The sequence below is a fragment of the Crocodylus porosus genome, unplaced genomic scaffold (assembly GCF_001723895.1).
Source record: "Crocodylus porosus isolate Cpor-Errol unplaced genomic scaffold, CroPor_comp1, whole genome shotgun sequence".
NCBI lineage: Eukaryota > Metazoa > Chordata > Crocodylia > Crocodylidae > Crocodylus > Crocodylus porosus.
In genome coordinates, this window is record NW_017728924.1 from 4,216,875 (window position 1) to 4,237,261 (window position 20,387).

At 43.0% G+C, this 20,387-nt stretch overlaps 2 protein-coding genes across 5 annotated transcripts in view; both read left to right on the forward strand.

Annotated features, from left to right (window-relative positions):
* Positions 1-11,415, forward strand: part of RNF128 (ring finger protein 128, E3 ubiquitin protein ligase) — a 55,910-nt gene extending 44,495 nt beyond the window's left edge. The window contains exons 3-7 of the mRNA XM_019540248.1: positions 2,951-3,022; positions 3,424-3,506; positions 7,050-7,146; positions 7,553-7,721; positions 9,874-11,415. Of these exons, the coding sequence (XP_019395793.1) occupies positions 2,951-3,022; positions 3,424-3,506; positions 7,050-7,146; positions 7,553-7,721; positions 9,874-10,001 (549 nt within the window). The 3' untranslated portion in view covers positions 10,002-11,415. The remainder of the gene's footprint in view (positions 1-2,950; positions 3,023-3,423; positions 3,507-7,049; positions 7,147-7,552; positions 7,722-9,873) is intronic.
* An 8,776-nt stretch (positions 11,416-20,191) lies between these two features.
* The window catches only part of TBC1D8B (TBC1 domain family member 8B), a 56,281-nt gene continuing 56,085 nt past the window's right edge, over positions 20,192-20,387 (forward strand). For all 4 annotated transcript variants that reach the window (XM_019540239.1, XM_019540240.1, XM_019540241.1 and 1 more), the window contains exon 1: positions 20,192-20,370. In XM_019540239.1, the coding sequence (XP_019395784.1) occupies positions 20,238-20,370 (133 nt within the window). In that variant the 5' untranslated portion in view covers positions 20,192-20,237. The remainder of the gene's footprint in view (positions 20,371-20,387) is intronic.

Sequence of the window (20,387 nt, forward strand, 5' to 3'; positions counted from 1 at the left end):
ACCCCCACTTCTTAAATCATGACTGCTAAAAGCCTTGACATTACTGGGGACTAGATAACCAAGCACAGCCCAGCACAATATAACGTTCTGTCCAAGGTATTTTAGTGAACATGGGCTAATGCAGCATGCCAAAAAAAATCTAGTGTTTCTGTATTCTTATCTACAGATGTGCCCAAATGCATTTTACACTATACAGTCACACTCTTGAGAATGAGCCCAATTCTTAATTTTTGTAAGTGGTTGGTTTTCTAATGCATTGAACACTCAATGAATGCTGAATCACAATTTATTTTGTGCAATCAAGACTCTAGCAATGGTCTGGAAACACGGATACTCATTGGGGTCATCCTGTCATCTTTTCCTCTCTCCCTTTGGGAGACTGTGTAAGTTATCACTAAGCTTTTGAGAACTGCAAGTCGGTCATTAAATATTCAGAATTTCATTTTTTGAGATGTGAATTAAATGCTGAAACAGGAACTGAGGGATTTTTTTGTTACTAGAGAGGTCATTGACCTTGATATCAAGTTCCTCAATTTGGCAAATCCAGGGCACCATGAAGAGACCAAACCAGCTCCAAAGTAAATTGGAAGTGGTCCATTTGGAATTGGTCCAACTGTATTGACCTTCAAAAGGGTACATTTTGAGCAATGGTAGAAAAGTAAATTTGTAGTCCAGCTTTCTTGTGCCTGCCTGCTAGTAACTTCTCAAAGGAGCACTTTGAAGTAGCCTGTGAACAAATTCCCACATTGTTGCCACGATTCATGAGCAGCCTGTTTTCCGTAGTCTCCATTCTATCTCTTCAGCTTCAAATCTCTATCCTTCTTTTGGCATATCCAGTTTTCCAGATTGGCTACTGATCTAGAGCTTCAGTTCTGGAGGGCACATATTGTCTCAGTTCCTTCCTGATGTGAAACCCTTTTGGTTCCCCTGTGCAGAATAGATAAATAATTGCTATTGTGCATCTTTTCTGACAGTCCCTTTTTTGAGGGCTTTGTGCAACAAAGCCAACTGATAGGATCAACTGTATACCAGGGTACAGGAGGATGATGCCATTGTAAGAAATGGAGCCTCTTTTTTGGCATGTCAAATGGCTGTAGAGAGCTGTCACAGTTTGCTAAGCATGAGCATGTTCAGTCCTTGGTGTGCTGAATTCCAAGTTAAATGAGAATGATGTAATGGTAAAGTTAGGCTCTGCTTGGCACACAAACCAACTTAAGAATGCAAAGCCCGGAAGGAAGTTTCTTGCTGAAGAGCCTGTTTGTATAGCTGGCTCTAAATAGTTTTGTCTAAATGCATTTCTTCTATATGGTTACACTATTCTGAGTCGTATAGTTCTGCAGCGTGACTCGATGTTGGCCATTGTACTGATCCTTACTTCTGTTTTTCATTGGCCTGAGACTGTCTCCACGGACATAACTACAATGTTCCTTGGTAGAAAGCAATGCATCTGCCTGCTCGTGGACTGACATATTTTAAATGAGCACGTCTATTACCTTCAAGTTCATCTTGCAAATTTAATCAAACCTGAAGAATGAAAGGCATTTGTGTAGGCTGCATCCAGTGCATAAGGAGCTACTTATTGCCGATAGATCTTCTAGGGTGCCTGGGCTGAAAGTCTTGATGATCCTGTTTGGAGTTTTTGGGTGGTCAGTTGAAAACAGCAAAGTCAAGCACTCTGGTTAAGAAATCCCAGGATGGAGGTTACCTTTGCAGTATCGCTTCAGCTGCTTTGTGTATTTGCATCACAACACTGTTTTAATTACATTCTACTGAAAATAAAATATGAATCGTAAGTGGATGAATCTGTGGTGAGACCTCTCAGTAGTGTTAAGTTAAGTTTTAGCAGACTTTCCAGTTTGCTGGGGACTTCAACTCAACTTGTCAGAGAATATAACTGCACAGAGCACTGCAATAACAGCGTAGTTGTGGCCACCCAACAACTTTTGCATCCCGAAACAACAGTTTCTTCATGAGGGAGAGGGTGGTACTATTACTGGCGTTGAAGCAACATTCATGACCTTTAAGCAGAAATGCTGGCTCCTATGCTAATTGAACCCTTTTGCAGTGGCAGTTGGTCAGCAACAGTTGCTAAGCAAGCTAACCTTTCCCTGTCTGGTCATCTGTGCAGCTTGGCATCCTGACAATTAAACACATTGGCTGAAGGGGGCTGCAGCCCCCTTCCTTTCTGGAATTGCAGCTACCCAGTTGTTCTACTAGGGCAAGTCTTTGGCTTGCACATAGTCTACTAGTAAAGCTAGGGGTGCAAAAAGGTTTACATTAGGTAAATGTAAACCTTGCTTATGCTGCTTTTGGTTCAGTCTCCAGAGAGAATTGTGTGGTTTTGGTTTTTTTTTTGTTCTTGCTTGGCACCAGTAGCCGGTGCTAGGAAGCTACAGGCTTCAAAGGTATTTGTGTTCACTAATAAAACTGACCTATCTTAGAGGTGTGGTTTAGAGGGCATGTCAGCAGTTGATGGGTAAAGGACCTTGGCTTTCATCAGGATCCAGGTGACTGTCAAAAAGCCACAATACATATTCATAGCAATAGGATATATTGACTCCTGATTGTTTGGCTCCAAGCACTCTGCTTTCAGACCAAGTTAATTGAAATCCTTGCCTTTGGCTACATCTGACATGTGTAACCCAGGTACAGTTGTGCATGCTAGAAGATTGAATGGTCTTTGGTTTTGTTTGTTCAGTGAAAATGCTACTCAAAGGAATGCATTTTTAGGGAAAGACTTTGTGGTACGTCTCCTGCACATTTCTGTAAGTCTGTTCATGGACTTCTGCTTAATTTTTCCCCACATGGATAGAAAGGGCATACTTCCTTTTCAGAGGTCACATTGCATAAGCCTAGAGAGCAATCAATATACCTGCTGAAATTTTAAATTATATTGGTTGTTTGCTACAGAAGAGCAATGCCTGTAATTTAACCAGCAGTTCTTTTTCAGAGACAACTAAAAGCAGAGGCCAAGAAAGCTATTGGATGGCTACAACTGCGCACACTAAAGCAAGGGGACAAGGTATAGCTGGCAATCTCCATTTAACTTTTGAGCTCTTAAACTATTAGTCTGGATCTAAACTTTCTTTTTGCTACTACTAAAACTGGCTGTACAAGTATCTTAATATCGCTTTACCCTAATGATTGAGGGGGAGACAGTGCAAACTGAAGCAACTTAAACCAATGTCTCGTAACAGATATCAACCTGCAAACCTGCTCTCTACCTTTTTTAGCCTGACTAGTGTCTTTAAAGCCTAGTGTTAGGTGCTTATTGCTTCTGTTCAAAATCAGGTCTCTTACCCTGGTAACTGTAAATATTCTGGCATGGGAATTCTAGATGACTGGCTAGATCATATCTAGCACTTAACTGCCGCTGTAATGACTGTGTCTTGGGATAGGTAATGACTTGCTCTCTTTGGGTAGGAAATTGGTCCGGATGGTGACAGCTGTGCCGTGTGCATTGAAGCATACAAGCCCAATGAAGTAGTGCGTATCTTAACTTGCAAGTAAGTACCCACCTTAACTCTTGAGTATTTGAAAGGTGTTATAGAGGCAATGTTCACTGCTGATGGTATTTTAGACAGTGGTTATACTATAGGAATTGCTCAGCAAAAACAGACTTCCATATCCTCCAAGGTTTCAGAGATCAAAAAAGCATGGAGGTATGGTACAATCTACTACTATAAATGATGGAGGGTTAACAAATAGTTACAGTTTAAGTAGGCCACCCACAAAGCTTGTGAAAGATTTTATAGATTTGTTTTACTAAAAATGTTACACTGTCAAAACAAGCATGCCTTGGAATAAATGTGCCCAAAATGTAAACCTTAGACTGTTTCCTGCCAGCCTAACTCCTAGGCCTTCAAAGTCTAGTTTCAGACCAGTAACCCCACAGTAGCAAAGCCTTGTTGAGGTCTGTCTTGTGTGCTAGTGTGGTAAGTGTGGCCTGGAGGTCGTAGGCTATGGATTTGTGTGTTTTGCTTGCTTTTTCCTTTATAGTTCAACGCCATAGAAAGTGATGATTTCCTCTGCTCTTGGAATAAAGGCAGGACCCAACACCATGCACTGGTGGTGTTCTTTTTGGTAGCTTGTAACTTGCCTAAGACTACTTTTTGGGGAAAATATTAGCTACAGCAGTTTGGCCTTTCTTTGAGGTAAAATCTAGCTAGTAAGCTGAAGCTGAAAGCTTTTCTCAGCTTCGGTCTTGGTCTACAGTCTGTCAGGTTTGAGGAGTTGGTGATGTCAGTACAGGTATGTTGGAAGGGGGCTGCCTCAGCATTCAAGTGTTGGAAGCTTCAGTACAAGTGAGATGACTCCGTGTTGAGGGCAGAGTTGCATGAAATATCTTTCTCGTGTGAGAAGGATACAGGCAGTGGTCAGCTGGGAATCGAGTTTGGAAGGAAGGACAGATCACAGGGTAAGGCTGCTTTCTCCTCCCAAGCAGGGGTATCTAACGGATGAAAGCTGGGATCCGCGTGGTCTTGCATAAGGTTACAATCTTACGTAAACGTGTGCTGTGATCTGTTACCACATAGGGGGGTGTCTGTGCTGCCACTGACACGAAGGACTTAAGCTGTTGATGAAAGAAATGAGGAACTGGTCTCTTTCTCAGTCCACTGCTGAACGGTTTAATGGTGACAGCATATGAGATGCAAGAACACTTCCTTTAAACATTTGTCTTGTCCCGTGGTCATGTTGGCAGTTAGCTTTCAGCAGCTGCCCAAGAGACCGCCTGTAGCAATGCATCAACTTCTTAGACTAGAAAGGCTCATATGCACCCTAAGTAATTGTGCTTGGAGGATGGATCCCTAACTCTCGTAAGGGGATTTAAAAGCAAAACTTGGATGATTGAGTAGAAATACCAGTTGTCTTAAAACACATTATTTCAGATGTATAGACTTACTGGTAGGGTATTCCTCCTTAATACTGCTTCTCTCAAGTCCAAATGCTCTACCCATTGGCTCTGGTTTAAGAGTATATGTCACTTGAACTCTGCAAAGAGTGGATTCTTAAGAATGATTTCAACTCTGAGCTGTGTTTGTACGGTCATTGTGTAAGAGAGGCTTGTGGTAGCATGGGAGGGATAACATGGACTTTTGACTGCTGGTGTATGAACGAGTGCTGCAGGTAGACCTTGATACAGGATCAGGGTTGTAATCTATAGGGGTTTTTTTTCTCGCATGCTGATGGCACACTGGAAGCCCAGCCTTTTCTGTGCTATTGTGCTACAAAGGCTCTGACTATTTGTTGGCTTGTCTTTTTCATTAAGACAAGCTTCTTATATCAAATATGACTTGGCAAACCTGCACTGGAGATTAAGAAACCCATTTTGGGATGGTAAGCAAAGCACATCTCTAAACGGGCCACCTTGTCTAGTGTTTTCTGTACAGGGGCCCAACAGTAAAGGTAGCATGGTATTCTTTGCACACTTCAGCACAGTTCTGGCTGGTGATAGTCTATCTCACTGTGCCTTGCTGAGTTCTGGTCTGTGTTGAAGGTTGTAAAGGCAAGTCATTTAAAACTAGATCACTGTTAAGAAAGTTTCAATGGATTTTTGCATTCTCACGTCCCATGTCTCCTAAACTGGGTCTGTGGCAGAATTGGTGTATGCAGAGGCATTTCTAGACATACATACTTGTATTAGAGCAGATGGTATGCTACATATTCCTTGTACACGCCCATTTTTCTTTTGCGTGCTGAAAATAAAACACTTGGAGGTGTCGTGCCTCAGGCTGAGGACACGGCATTGGTCAACTAAGGTTTCTCCTAGATTTTGCAGAAGCAAGTGGTATTTAGTCATGTGCTTCTGCATAACAAATATGCTGACCTTAAATCTAGGGCTGAGGTGTAGAATTTCATGTTCACTTGGCTTATACAAATATAGGGGTTATCAGTTTGTAACCAACTGTACACAGATAGGCAGCTTTAAGACTGGGCATAATTCAGATAATATGCTAACTTGTGCTTATTAGATTCCTGTAGCACTTACAAGAACAAGGTAGGGCAATTACAGGTGAATACAGTTATAAATCAGTTGTAGCAAGAACCTATTCGGAGAACTATAGCTCTAAGCATAGTCATGTAATGCCACTCTGGAGGAATTGATTTTCATGGCTTTTTCAAAGTAATCTGCATTGCTAGAAGTTGTAAGTGTTCCCTTCCCAAATCTCCGTGGGGAGCATATTGCTAGAGGATTACTTTAAGTTGGCATAGAGCCACAATTGCCCTACAGTGTGGCTGGTTAAGCCCTTCCTGTTCTGACACCTCCTTCAGCTAAGGTTTGAACAGACTATTCATTTTTAACTCTCAACAAACTTCTTATGCTTATGGCCTAGTCCAGTGATGCCCAACTTCTTTCCTTGGTGGGCTGGATGGGCAGTGCTCCATCTGTCTTTAGTGGTGCTGATCTGCTGTAGGCATCATCTGCTCATACAGAGTGGGGGTTGGGGACTATCTAGTTGCAACCTGGGCCATGTGGTGGGGGAAGAGAGGTGTGGCTTGGTCCCATGGGGGGAGGAGAGGGGGTGTGGCCTGGCCCCAACTTGGCCCTGGGGGGAGAGGGGGCATGGCCTGGCCCCAATGCAAATGCGGGGGCATGGTGTGACTGGCAGCACAGGATTTGGGAGTTTGGTGGGGGTAAGGTGACCATATTAATGGCCACTGTTTTTTCCCCCCACTGCTGAATTTCCTACCCCAGGGGGAGCCCCACATGCTGCATTTGGCCCACAGGCAACCCTGGTCAAGTCTATCTAGGGTTCCAGCAATTACTTGTGGTTGCAAGTAAAATACGTGAAATACAAAGACCCCTGAACAGCCCAAGGAGTCCAGGATTAGCATGTGACCAACTAGCTTGCTCCTGCCTGTATTCTGGTAACCGTACTAAACAGAATGCGTGCAAGTCTGTATGTGTATCGGACCTCTTGAGAGGATCTGTTCAGTACTGTACTGAGCCCCTAGCATGTTTGTTGCAGGGAAGGTTGGTCACCTCTAGTCATGGCAGTGTCAGGAATTAAATGCCACTTGTTTGTTACTTTATTTTCTCCAACCAGTCATCTGTTCCACAAGAACTGTATTGACCCCTGGCTGCTAGAACACAGGACGTGTCCCATGTGCAAGTGTGATATACTCAAAGCTCTGGGAATTGAGGTAAGTTGGCATTCCTTCCTAGAGGCATTGACTCCTGGAGCACTGTATGCTAATGGTGGGTAACTCTGAAGCTGCAAGGGATAAGCTTTGGGGTTTTCAGTAGTTGCCATAATATGGTGAGTCTGTAGCAACGGTAAAGTGGTTGCATCTTCAGGTGGAAATCACCGCTGACTCTGACAGCTTAGTACAGTTGTTCTTATGAACAGCTACTGGGACAGATCACAGGTGCATCAAGCCCACTCTCCTGTCTCTGGTGGTGGCAGTTAGTGGATGCTTCCAAGGAAGAGCATAGAAACCAGGCATGTGTTACGTGAATGAGCAGTGTCCCAGCAATGTTGGGCAAGCTGCATCTTCATAGGCCCTCTCCCTACCTTGCTTTCATTTTAAATTGAACAATTGCCCACAGCCAGACATAGAAGATGTAGTTGAGTCCATCCAAGCCACCGCGTTGAACGAAACGCCAACTATCGCTTCAGTTAATGAAGAGGATAATCGGAGTGAGACTGCCTCGTCTGGCTATGCCTCAGTACAAGGAACAGATGAACCAGCTCTAGAGGAGCACATTGCTACGGAGAGTAAGTGTTCAGTTGTCCCAGCTGTATCACATGGCATAAATTCTACTAGCTTTAGCTTCTCAGTATGTGTGGTGAGAACTCCTCAAACCTTGCCTCCTGAAGTTTACACGTTTTTACATTGAACAGTCAAGCTTTTAACAAGTCGTTTGCACTGAAAGAGCAAATACTGCTTCAAATGCAGATGGGGAAGCACCATCAAAGAACAAATTGAGAATCCACAGGCTTACTGCTTGAAGTCTCCAGGGCATGTTTGATTTTTCTTCCCCCCACATGCACTTCACTGCTTTTGTAACAGTTGCCTGTCAAATGTAGTTTCTAAAATACTGCTAAATCTAAATGCTTGAGATAAATTCAGTAGTTGGAGAAGACGTATGGAAAGCTAAAGTAATGTTCCACTGGAAATGGCAAATGCTTTTAAATTGAATTTCAGATTTTCCAAAGTTTAATAGAAAACAACAGGGTGTGACTGACTGTATAAATCTCTTACTGGGCTATTAAAGTTCTCCTCTATAAAGTAATCGTACTTTTAAGTTCTTTTGATAAGAGCTTTCCTCTCTTTTTAAACTAGAATGGGCTAGAAAATGTAGCAAAATCCATCTCCTGTGAAATATCCTTCCTGTCTGGTTTGCACTCTTAACCTCGCTTTGAAATTTAAACTAAAGAGTGGCTTAATATTTTGCTGTTACTCTACCAGGGGTAGGCAACCCATGGCACAGGTGCCAGTGTGGTGCATGAAAGCATTTTTTTGCTTGGCACATTCCTTGGGGCAGACAACGGGGAAGGAGCCAGGGCTTCGCTGCCACAACAAGGATTGGGCCCCTTGCAGCTCCCCTGCCATCTGCCCCTGGCACGCCAACATCTTACAAGTCAAGGTTGCAGGTGTTTTTAGCGCTCTGCCCAAAAATGTTGCCAACCCTTGCTCTGTCTGGACACTTTTCTGTCTAAATTCCTGTCTTTTTTTCCCCAATGGATTCTAGTAGGGTGTTAAATGGGAGAAATAATAAATAAATAAGTATACCCCTCCTGCCCCATCCAACAAAACCCCACTTGTAGCAGTGTAATGAAAAGCAGCTCTGAAAGAATCATTCAGAAGAAGTGGCATTTGCTGCCACCTGTTGGGGCATTTTGCTCTGGAAAGCACAGGTGGGTGTTTACTTTTGGGCCTGTGCTTTTCACTCGAATGTGCAAACAGATCTTTCCACATAGGCCAGCTGTTGGTCCCCAGACGTTTTTCATGCCGATCCCCTGTAGCCAAACATACACCACTTCCACGTGTACATAATTTTTTTTTTTCTTTTAACTAGCTTGGCTGTTGTTCTGTCTTTGCCACTGGTTTTCAAGTGCCTTTCCCTCTTGCATGGCCCTATCTAGTGTATGGTAGAATCGTTCTGGTTGACTGCTGCTACCTTCTTGCTAAGCTTCTTGTCTGTTCTGCTATTTCTTTGTCTTCCTCCTGTATAATCTGGAGCTCTCTTGTCTGGGATGTTCATGCCAAAGTCTAGTTGTCATTTTCTGGACACCAAAAATGAGGAAGTAAGGAGGTGGCCATGGTCTTCACTAGCTCCTAGTAACTTTCCAGGTGCAATTCAGGGTGCTGGTTTAGACCTCTAAAGGCCCTAGACAGACTGGGCCCAAAGGTTTTGCCTTCTTACTGCCTATTGTGATCCCTGAGGTCAGCCAAGAGCACCTTCCTGTGAGTATCAATAGGCCAAATCTATTTGTGTGACAGATTGTTCTCAGCAATGCTCCTCAGGTCTGGAACTCCCTCCCTTTCAAAATTGCTGGAGCCTGGGCACAGCATTTAGGTGCGCTGTAAGGCCTTCCAATTTGTGCAGGCATTCATCAAACAAAGCTTGAGACCTTGTTAGGGGGCCTCAGACTGATACTCTAGTTCCCATTGAAGTTATTTTGTCACTTTCTGTGTTTAGAAATATTCTGTTCTCTTATTGTAAGCTGCTTTGAGCCTCTGTTGGAAAGGGTGGCATGGAGATCAAATGAATAAATGAACCTGAAAGGGCCTGGACTTCATGTGTAGGGAGCTCACTGATCAGGCTGAGGGTGAGGACTTGAGGCCTTACACATGCTTCGGGGTAATGGTAACTCTTAAGAATTTATTTCTTTTTGATTGTTGACTCTCTCTTTCTTCTGAAAGATGGCAACCATGATGACCTGCATCTCGTCAACAATAATTCCCAGTCTCCAGCTGTGGATGTCCTCCCACACCTCGATAACCCCAGCTTTGAAGCAGATGAAACACGTGATCATGAAATCAGGTCCTAAACCTGATCCATCCAGCAAAACAGTTGGACCCTCTGTAACAAACTGCCGGCCGTGGTCACGCATACATCAGACATACCAACAAACTGGTAGACTACCACTGCAGCAATGTTACCTTGGAAATATCAGGAAGAAATAGGAGAGGGTTTTGTTTGTTTGTTTGTTTGTTTGTTTGTTTGTTTGTTTGTTTGAACAACTCATAATTATGTGGTTTGGAATGCTTAACCTTCTGTTCATTTAAACACGTTGTTACACATGGACCTTAGTTCTAGCGTTCTCCACACGAGCTGTTTCAAGGGAATAGATGAAGAAAATAGTTAGATTTTAACACTAAACCAAACCTGCCTAACATGGCCATGCTATTACAGAGCAAAACTGCTGTTCAGGTTTCTTTAAAATAAGGAGAAGACTGTCTCATTCTGTAGTAGCTGTTTCTTTTGGGAATTGTTTGTTTTGTTGTTTGAGGTTCTTGGCTTCTAGATTTAGTATAAAAATAGAATTTTATTACAACCAAATTGATTTTGATCTGGATGACTACTTGTTTAAACTGATGCAGATGGGTGTCTTAAAGCAATGTCAGTAATACCGATGCACTAATGTAAGAGGACAAAATTCAAGGTAATGTCTGTCAGTGTTTTCTGCCTGTAATATCTTTTGGGATATATTTAACCTAGTGGAGATAAAAGGCAAAGATTCTAATCCATCTGAGACACATTCCTAAAAATGTTTCAAGGGCTTCAAATGACCAGTTGCATCTGATTTGCATAACATTGTAAAGGGAACAAGTCTGGCTTTTTTCTAGTTTGTAAAATAGTGTAAGCAGAGTCTGAAAACTACCGCTGGGTCCAGGAGTTGTTTCCATAGCTTCAACACCAGCAATGTTTGCTAGTCCTGGTTTGGAGGAAGTGTGAAGTCTGTCCACTGAGATTGAAGGTCTCCTGAAAGTGACCCAATAAAATAACATAAGGCAACAGCTGGAAAAGGACATAAGGGGTGCTTAGTCTAGCAAGCTGGTTAAAATTGCAGTGACAACTGATGTGCTGTATGTAAACAGATAGAAAATTATTTCTGATAAAGCTTTCTAACATTTGTGGGGAGCTGGACTAGGGTTTTTGGGTGGAACACGGTGCCTTAATTCAAAGTCCAGAGCCTTGTCCACCAAAGTTAACTAAATGCATCTTAAAAATGCACTTTATTTTGTTGTAATTTGTGTTGGTGTTTCTGATGTCAGTGCTAGTAGAACTTGCTCTAAAGAACAGCAATAATAATGTAGTACTTTCATTTGTTGAATCTACTGGGAGGAAACAATGCGTTCTTCCTATTTCTGTGCAGTGTAATTTAAAAATGTTGTAAATAATTCATGATTTATAGTGAATTCCTTTGAATATGAAATGTAAATAAAACTATATTCTACTGGCTTGTCTATGACTTATTTTGATGGCAAAAGTTTATGTAAAATCTCTTGGAGGGGCAGCTACCTTCAAGTGCTTTTTTTCCGCCCCCTGTTCATAGATCAAAACTTATTTGGGTTTTTTCCCTCTAAACTTCTGGGATAAAGACCAAGAAGACTCAAATACTTGCACCATTAATGGATAGTACTTTCTAAATTGTCAACACTAATATGGTTAAATAGATTTGTTGCAGTTGTAGGAGGACTTGGAGGCTTATGAGCACTTCTACATGTGCTCTGGGAGGTGGCGGGGGGAGGCAGCACTTTCATTAGAGTGGCTCTAAGAGCTGCTCCAATTTAAAATGCTGCCATGTCTCATGTATCAGGGTCTTGTTAGAGCTTTAGTTTAACCCCCTGCTGCCACTTTTAAGCATAGGGACACTGATGCATGAGACACAGGAGTCTGCTGGAGTGCAATAATTGCCATGCTCTGGCAGACTCAATTAATCGAGTCTACTCCAATGCACTGAAATTACAGAACGTTGAAGTGGTCTCCGCACTCCTGTATAGGTACCCTAAGTGCTACGCTACAACTGCAACAAGTGGTTCTTCACCCCAAAAAAGCTTTTCATTCTCAATGAGCCGTAAGAAATGTGTAAAGGAGGCAACAACAGATAGCTGTAGGGTGAGACGACATGCGTAGTAACTACATCCTGTTTTGTCAACTGGATACAATAAAACCTATGTAACAGCTGACCACTTTCTGTGCCTGTCAGAACAGGCATATCTTAAAGTTTTGTTTTGTAGGGTAACGTCCTTGTGTTTGGAATTTTATCGAAAGCCACAAAGCAGCACAAAGGAAGCGTGCAATCTAAACTGGCCTTTCTAGAGTAAGAACATCTTGACCTGGTGATAAGGTAAAATGGAAGGCAGCTCAGATCTGACACTGCTGTCATGTGGCAAAGCAAAAGTGAGGTGGCTCTGCAGTGTTAACTTGGTGAATTGAACCATTCATCCATGCTGGTGAGTAGAATTCCCCATGGATATTTAAGTGCGTCTGTAAATCTAAGCATAGCGCTTTTTTTTTTTTTTTAATCATTAACTTGGACTAGCACAGTAACAGCCAGTGGGTATAGCCATTGGACTGGGCAGCACTTGCAGAAACGCCCTCCGTACCACTGTTTGAGCCAGTTTTTTGCTTCAAGTCAGGCTGCTTGCTCATACTGGAGAAAATGAGTGGAATCTAATTCTTTAATGGCCAGACACAAGTTCAAGATAATGGCAATTTCTTTCTAAAGAATGACTAAGACCTGGATACAGGAGCAGACAGTTGTTTGCAAGCTACCAGGTTCCTAGGAACCCCATTGGTATTGGTTTGTATAGGTATATGTGCAAACTGCCATGCAGCAGACCTTGTGGATGCTCTGTTATTCCTGGATTTGGTCCCGTGTGAATAGAGACCAAAAACTTCCATTTAGCTTCAACTGCAGAATGATATGTCCCAAATTGATGAATCAGGCTGCCTTTTGAAGTTTCATTTATAGTGGGGCATGTTGCTGTTTTATGCTTCCAGTCATGCTCCTATGACATGGAAATGGGTGATCCCTCAAATGTAAAGACAGAAGATGGCAGAAACTTTCTGCAGTTCTCTGAAATACTATAAAGCCATTAGTCTTTTGCTTAACATTGTTGTTGCTCCTGCTAATACCAAAGGGTAGTAGGGTTTCATAGGCTGTGCATACCTGGAGAATATTCTGCTCTACCATTGTACAAAACCTATACAGAAAATCTAGACAACTTAATTTTTCTCCAGGTTGCAAGTTCTGCTAAGTGCCTAATACACTTAGCACAATTAATTTTTTTTTATATACAAAATGTTTTAAGAGGCTGATTATTTAGCTGAGGCATAATAAATAAAGGAATAGGTGTAGCGTGCACATATCTCTGGTTGGTGGGGAATATATTCTGTTGAGAAATTAGCGCGCACACACAGTTGAGAGGCAGTTGTCCTCATGCAGTTCCTGTCATCATTAGATGTAGCATTACTCTTGCATTAACACAATTGCAAGTGCTAGGCTATTTCTAAATACTGGCTACCTACATTTTCTGTGAAAGTGAAAACCTGGCTTTCCCCACAGCTCACGTTTTCCATCCTTGCAAGAATTCATCCATGTCCTTGATACCTATTTTGAAACTGTTTCTGTTCAGGGTTTCTTCCCTATTTCATTTTACCAGCATTCAAAGAGTAATTGGGTTCCTTGCATAAAGTTATCCTGGCTTTAAGGGAACTATTCTGTAGCAAAAGTTGAAAATTCAAAACTTGTAGCAATGTTAAAGTTTTATACCACAGAAGCATACCCCGTGTGTTTGGGGTTCTTTCCGTCACTATGGGATTGCGTAAATCACTTGGCACAACCTTTTATAGGTCTGAAATTGTCCACATCATAGCCATAAATACACAAGCACAATGGAGTCTGATTCACAAGCAACAATGGGAATTACTAACTTGTTCAGAGCAAAGGTGGTTGTTGTTGGGGAAAAAAACAAAACCATTACCTTATCTTATCTCTGGGGCTTGGCCTCCTCCTGCTGGAAAATAGGAGCTGACACATTCCTGAAAGGCCCTCCAGGCTTATCTTTTGGCAGTTTGATACAGTTTCTGTATGTTGCATACTTACAAAGATCCTGATCGTAAACTTGAAGCAGGGAGTACAGTGGTGCTTGCAAGCGGTATTGGTAGATTGCTGATGACCTTAGGACAGGATTGAGGTTACAATGGAGTAATATATACATTTCTACTGTTATGCTCATGGCGAGGAATAGACTTCCTTAAGGGCGAGTCTTGCAAGTAGCTCAGTCACGCTGTTGTAGCTCTCTCCCCTGGGGGAAACCAATCGAGGGACTTGAGTCAAGTGTTACAGGTCTTTGTAGGAAAAAGACTCAAAGATTGCAGCTCAACAAGTGCAGAGAAGTAGGTAGAGATGTGAACTAGCAGGTAGCTACGTGGTGGTGTTTTTGTTTTTGTAACCTAGGCTTTACGATAGCTGGGAGTGTGAGTCCTCCTGGAGAGGATGTGTTTATTTTGATGGAAATTCCCCTTTGTTAAAGCAACAGGATTTTCTTCCACAAAGGGCTTGTGTTTAAAATGACATGAAAGTATAGACAGTGTGAAGGGTTTCCTTCTTTAGTCTGGAGTATTCTTGTGCAGGAAGAAAAATGAGGAATTTCTGGTATTACAGAACCACGGTCCAGGGGTCTGCAGTTCTCCATATGACTTTCTGCCACTTCAAACGTTGGTGCCAGGTCATATTACAACTCTGAATCTCAATTGCATAGCTTCAATGAACTCCAGCTTTGCTGACTTACCGGCTGAGAAGTTGGCCCTACCTTTCTTTCTCCAGTATTCAATGGCTACTGTCCCCTCTTGCATGCATGCACACACCTGGAAGAGAAATAAGCCTGAAAGATACAAAGACTAGTAACAACCACCCTGCTTTTTTTGGTTATTTGGTTTCAATGGGTGTATCTACCCATGCAGATTTAAGGTGCTTTAGCTTAATTTAAGGTGCATTAAGGACATGTGTCTACATGTGCATGCCCTTAATGCACTTTAGAAATGGCAATTTTAGGCTATTTGTGTCTAAATGCGATACCTGCAAAAGCAGGTATTAAATTTGGGCGTGAATAGCTAAAGCGTATTAACACACAGGTAGATGCGTTAAAGCGCATTAACACTGCATATGGACTGAGCTGGCAGTCTCACATCAGTCCACACACATCACATTAATGCACTTTAACACATGCACATGTAGACGTGAGCCTGCATTGCACATTAAATTTAGGCACGCCTAAATGCATGTCTGGACATGCCCAATGATAAGCTTGCTAGCTTCAGTTGGGCACTTATGGAATAGGCCAGGGTCTAGTTTGGGAGCTGTGAAAGCACTTAAGCCCACATCAGGTTGACAGTATCTTAGATCCTCCACATTGGGTGGTAAAATTCTGAATTGTGATGTAACTTCAAAAGCATTCCCTTGTGTCACTCGGAGAAGCCAGCACCAATTAATGTAAGTAAGATCCAGGGTTGTGGATTACACTTGAAGGAAACAATCCACCATTGTTTTAAAGATACTTGAGCAATAAGAGGCTCGACCGCATCAAATAAATGTTTATTTTTTAATATGGAATGCATTGATTGGACGATATTACTCTGTGCTGATTGAGAAAGAATTAAAGTATCTATAAATACATTCACCAAAGATGACAGAGCAGCTCTGTGCATTTTAATAGACTTCAGTTATGAATCTACCTCCCAAGTAAATGTGAAGGAGAAACATCCTAGACCTTCAATACAAGAAAAATGACAGCAAAGGGAAGTATTACTTACCGCTGCTTGCACAAGTAAGTCTACATTTTTTCAGACAGTAACAAAAAGTTACTGATTCGTAGTCTTGCATAGAAAAGAGTTCTGATACTTAAGAAAGCAGAACAAGGAGTCAGGCATCAAAGAGGAAGTGCGAAGAACTGATGTCTACAAGAGAAAGTAACCAACATTGGTGTTTTGGCTAAATACCAGTAGAGAGATGTTCACTCAACTTGCCTAGAATGTGCTGCAAACATTTAATCGAATCTAGTTTGGTCTTGTAGTCTGTATATCTGCTCTCTGAGGGCTTGCCCTGTGCATTTGTATTGCTGTAGTTATACTGCTAAAGCGTTGCCTGTCCCCCACTAGCATGGACACTATTAGAATAACAGTGCCACAGACAGAATGATATGGTATAATTAAAGTGATGTAATTAAGTCATTTCACCTGTGCTGGTAAAATTGCATGTTAGAAAGCAGGGTACCTCTCAAAAGTCCATGTAGACCTAGCTACAGAGGATTGTCATCTTCTTCAGGGCCTGGTCGTGTTCCTGGTCGTGCCCTGAACTCTGAAGCTGGATCATTATTCCTCATCCCTCATCAGTCATACTCAAAAAAGTTCAGTTCCTCCTTTCCTCTTGAAATTATATTAAGTTTTTTTCCACATACCCCCGTCCCCTGAGGCCACAGCTTTTCAAACTAAAGATTGTGGTGCTGGTTACAACAGGGCTATGTCTACAGCAGATGTATTGCCTCAACTCATCACGCATACTACACAGATGCCTTGTTAAGCTTGCTTTTGCATACGAAGAAGTACCAGGGAGAAGTATGTGTGTGGCCTGAGTTCTCCTCCTCCAGACGTGATTTATTCTCATGGTAAGGAATTGGGGTAGCATGCCACTGCTGTCGCACACTTTACACATCAGTGCAGCACAATGGCTTCAACATGAGAATGTTTGTGCAGGCAGGTGGTAGTTTCTGTGTGAGCTGTAGACAGCCTGGTGGGGAAGAGGAACCTAGATTTCAGCTGCCCTGCTAACATGTTAAAACTACAGTTACCTGGTCTTCACTGCCATTTTCTTTTTGCAGCAAGCATAGCAATGCTCCTGCTAAGTGATCCTACAGACCCTTACTGTAGATGGTATCTTACATCATTCAGCTCATCCCATTTCATACCTTCTGTTGGGGTTAAACATCTCCAATTCGGCATCCAGTCTGATACTCTGGGCTAAGACATAGTCCCCTCTTCTTGAAAGGGAAGTAGTTAGGCCATTATCACCCAAAATGTTCCGTGAGTGTTTGGCAGGACTTTGCCTACCCTTTGCTTGTACCCATAAGTCCCCTACCGAAAAGTTTACTGGCAGGCAAAATCTTGCAAACAGTTACATTAAAGAAGGTGCAGACTGGACAGTATTAGCAGAAAGTGGTGTCTTAATCAATCATCATGAGTATTAGTGATGAAGATGGGTTTGGAGGAGTGAAACTTCTAAAAAAACCAAACACTACAAATCGCAGGAACATGAGGCTTATGTGACCATTCAAAACATTTGCATTGATTACTTTGAAAGCCAGAGCTCAAATATTTGCTAGTTTATTTGGTGGATTATGCAAGACAAACAGTCAGTGAGGAGACATTACAATCTGTTCTGTGACAAGTTCCAAGGAAGTAGAGAGATAATTAATTGATAAGTGATGTCACTGCAAGCTAACTAGACGCATCAAGCTCTTTTGCTGGAGCTAAAACAGTGATGACTGCACGTCAAGCATATAACTGGAAATACAAGGCTATCATTTTTTTCCACAACAAAGCCCCAGTGTCTAGCACACCGATTTCTTTACTTAAGTTCCTTTCTCAGCTTTGACTGTGTTGGCAGTGGGAAGCAATGGATGCAAATCATGTATCCAGTCTGCCTCTCGGGTTAGATATGCCCTCAAATGCAAGGCGTTTTTCATCGCATCTAGCTTTATCCCAACCAGGTACTTGGTCCAATAGAAGATATTACCCACAAAAATCCTTGCCTCTTGCATAATTCCTAGGCCACCATTGCTGCAACATCACTCCAACACTGCCAGTGTCTCTCAGAGGCATTATGAGGTTTAATCTTAGAGATTATGATGCTGGGTCACCATTTTTGCAATAGTTTTGGTTAAAGCTTGAAATTTAATTAATCAAAATTCTAAATTCAATTTTTTTAACTATTTCTCAAATACATTTTTACAAGAAAACTTTTTTTTTCATTTTAATCTCGTTGCGTGTGTGTGTGTATGTGTGTGTGGGTGTGTAAATAAAATAGCCTAAGCAGGATGCATATATCCTAAAAACAATACTAAAAAACCCAAGTTAGGTATATTATTGGTCCCTGCCTATGTGTGTTGTGTTTATTCCCTTTTCTTTTATTTCTACCATCCTGTTTATTTCCCATTTAAGTATCTGAAATACTAGATTGATCTGGAAGTACAGCTCTTTCGGTTACCTATAAGGTCATCTTAATGGTGCACTGCATATAAATCAGTGGATACTATGGATACTATCTAGTAAACTCATGACTAGTGTTATTGGAGAGCATGTGTCATCAGGGCCACATGCTTTGTTGCTCATCTGTCTTATTACCTGGTGGACTTCTTCAGAGGTTGGTAGACTGACAAGTGCTTCCCTTACTGGATGGGATGGCATGGGTTTGCTGGTTACTTCAGTCACCACTGATTCTCTGTTCAGGAGTTTTTGGTAGTGCTCCTTCCTGCCGTTTTTGATGGGCTCGTCTTTGAGGAGCGTACTGCTAGCTTCAGATTTAAGCAGGGTGAGTCTGTAAGAGCTTGGTCTATACACAGCCTAGATTGCACTGAAGAAGCTCTGCATGTCATGACTGTCAGCCAAAAATTCCTGGATTTCTTTTGCTTTCTCTTCCCACCATTTCTTTTTGGTTTCTTGAATCTTCTTCTGAGCTTCAGCTTTAAGTCACTGAAAATTTCCCTGCTGCTGACTGGGCGTAGGAGGGTTTTGCATCACAGAAAGCTTTACTCTTCTGATCAAGATGGGCTTGGATTTCAGCACTGTTTTCATCAAACCAGTCCTGATGACGTTGGGTGATAAAGCCAACTGATTCCATGCAAGCCTCATGGATGGCCTCTTTTAGAGCTTGCCCATCTTCCTCAACATAAGCGCTATCATTTTTAATCCCAAAAATTGGTGACGTCCTTGATGAGATCTGTTTGAAGGGCTTTGCGGTGTCTAGGAGTCTGAAGGCATTTGATGTTGTACTGTCTTCAGACTGATTTGGATTGCTTTTGATGTTTCAGTGCAACCCTAATGGACATGACTGATCTCACTAAGTGATGACTGGTCCAGCAGCCAGCAGCTCCTCTCAGAACACGCATGATAAAGACATCTTTTCAGTCACATGCTCTTACGATGACATAGTTGAGGAGGTGTCATTTTTCAGGCAGGGTGTTGCCATGTTGTCTTGTACCTGTCATGTTGTCGGAAGAGATGACAGGGTCATGCTCTGCACATTTATTAAGGAAGAGGATAACGCTGAAATTGGCCTTGCCCACTCCTTGTTTCCTAACGGTGCCCCTTCACATGTTAAAATCCTAGCCAACTCTCACATTTAAATCTCCAAGGAGGATGATCTTCTCCTCTTTCGGGATGATAGTCAGGATTTCATCAAGGTCAGCATAAAACTTCTCTTTCTGTTCTTCCTCGGCATCGAGTGTTGGGGCGCATGCAAACAAATTAGTTAGTTAGTTGGAGGCCATGACTCATGAGATGCTCGTTAATGCCAGTGGGATTTGGCCACTCATTTAACAGCCCGGTTCTTAATGGAAAAACCAACTCTGTATATTTATTTGCCCCAGCCTCCGTTCATTCATTGGCACCACACCTTGGGAAAAACTAGCCTGGGACAGGGCTACCTGGTGCTGTCTTGCGAGGGAAGGTGCATCTTCCTTGGAGGAACACCGTCTGGCCCCGGAGGCAGAAAACCGACAGAAACAGAAGGAAAGGAAACGAGCCTGAGAAATGCTGCGGGGTTTGCCAGTCCGGGGCTCTAGGAGCCGCCTTAGCCACACACAGGTGTGCACGCGTGTATGTCTCCATCTAGACTGTCTTTGATACACCCCCCCACTTACACACTTGTGTGTGTCTCTATCCAGACTGCTGTTGATGCCACCCCCAACTTTGGACACACGTGTAGATCTCTATCTAGACCGTGGCTGACGCACACCCCCACACACATTTGTACACATGGGTGTATCTCCAGCTAAACTGCCTTGGATACACTTCACACACATATGTACCCGCGCATAACTCCACCTAGCCTGCCGTCGATTCACCCCCCGCCCATTCGCACACACGCCGTTGGGGCGGCGCGGGGGCCGCCGGGAGCGGCGGCGGGCGGGGCCGCGGGCGGCGGACTGCAAGTCCCGGCAGGCTTTGCGGCGGGCTGCGGACGTGGGCGCGGGGCAGGGCATGGGCGGCCGCCGCCAGGATGTGGCTGAAGCCCGAGGAGGTGCTGCTGAAGAACGCGCTGAAGCTGTGGGTGCTGGAGCGCTCCAACCGCTACTTCGTGCTGCAGCGCCGCCGCGGCTACGGCCAGGACGGCGGCGGCGGCGGCCTGGCGGGTCAGCGCCACCACACC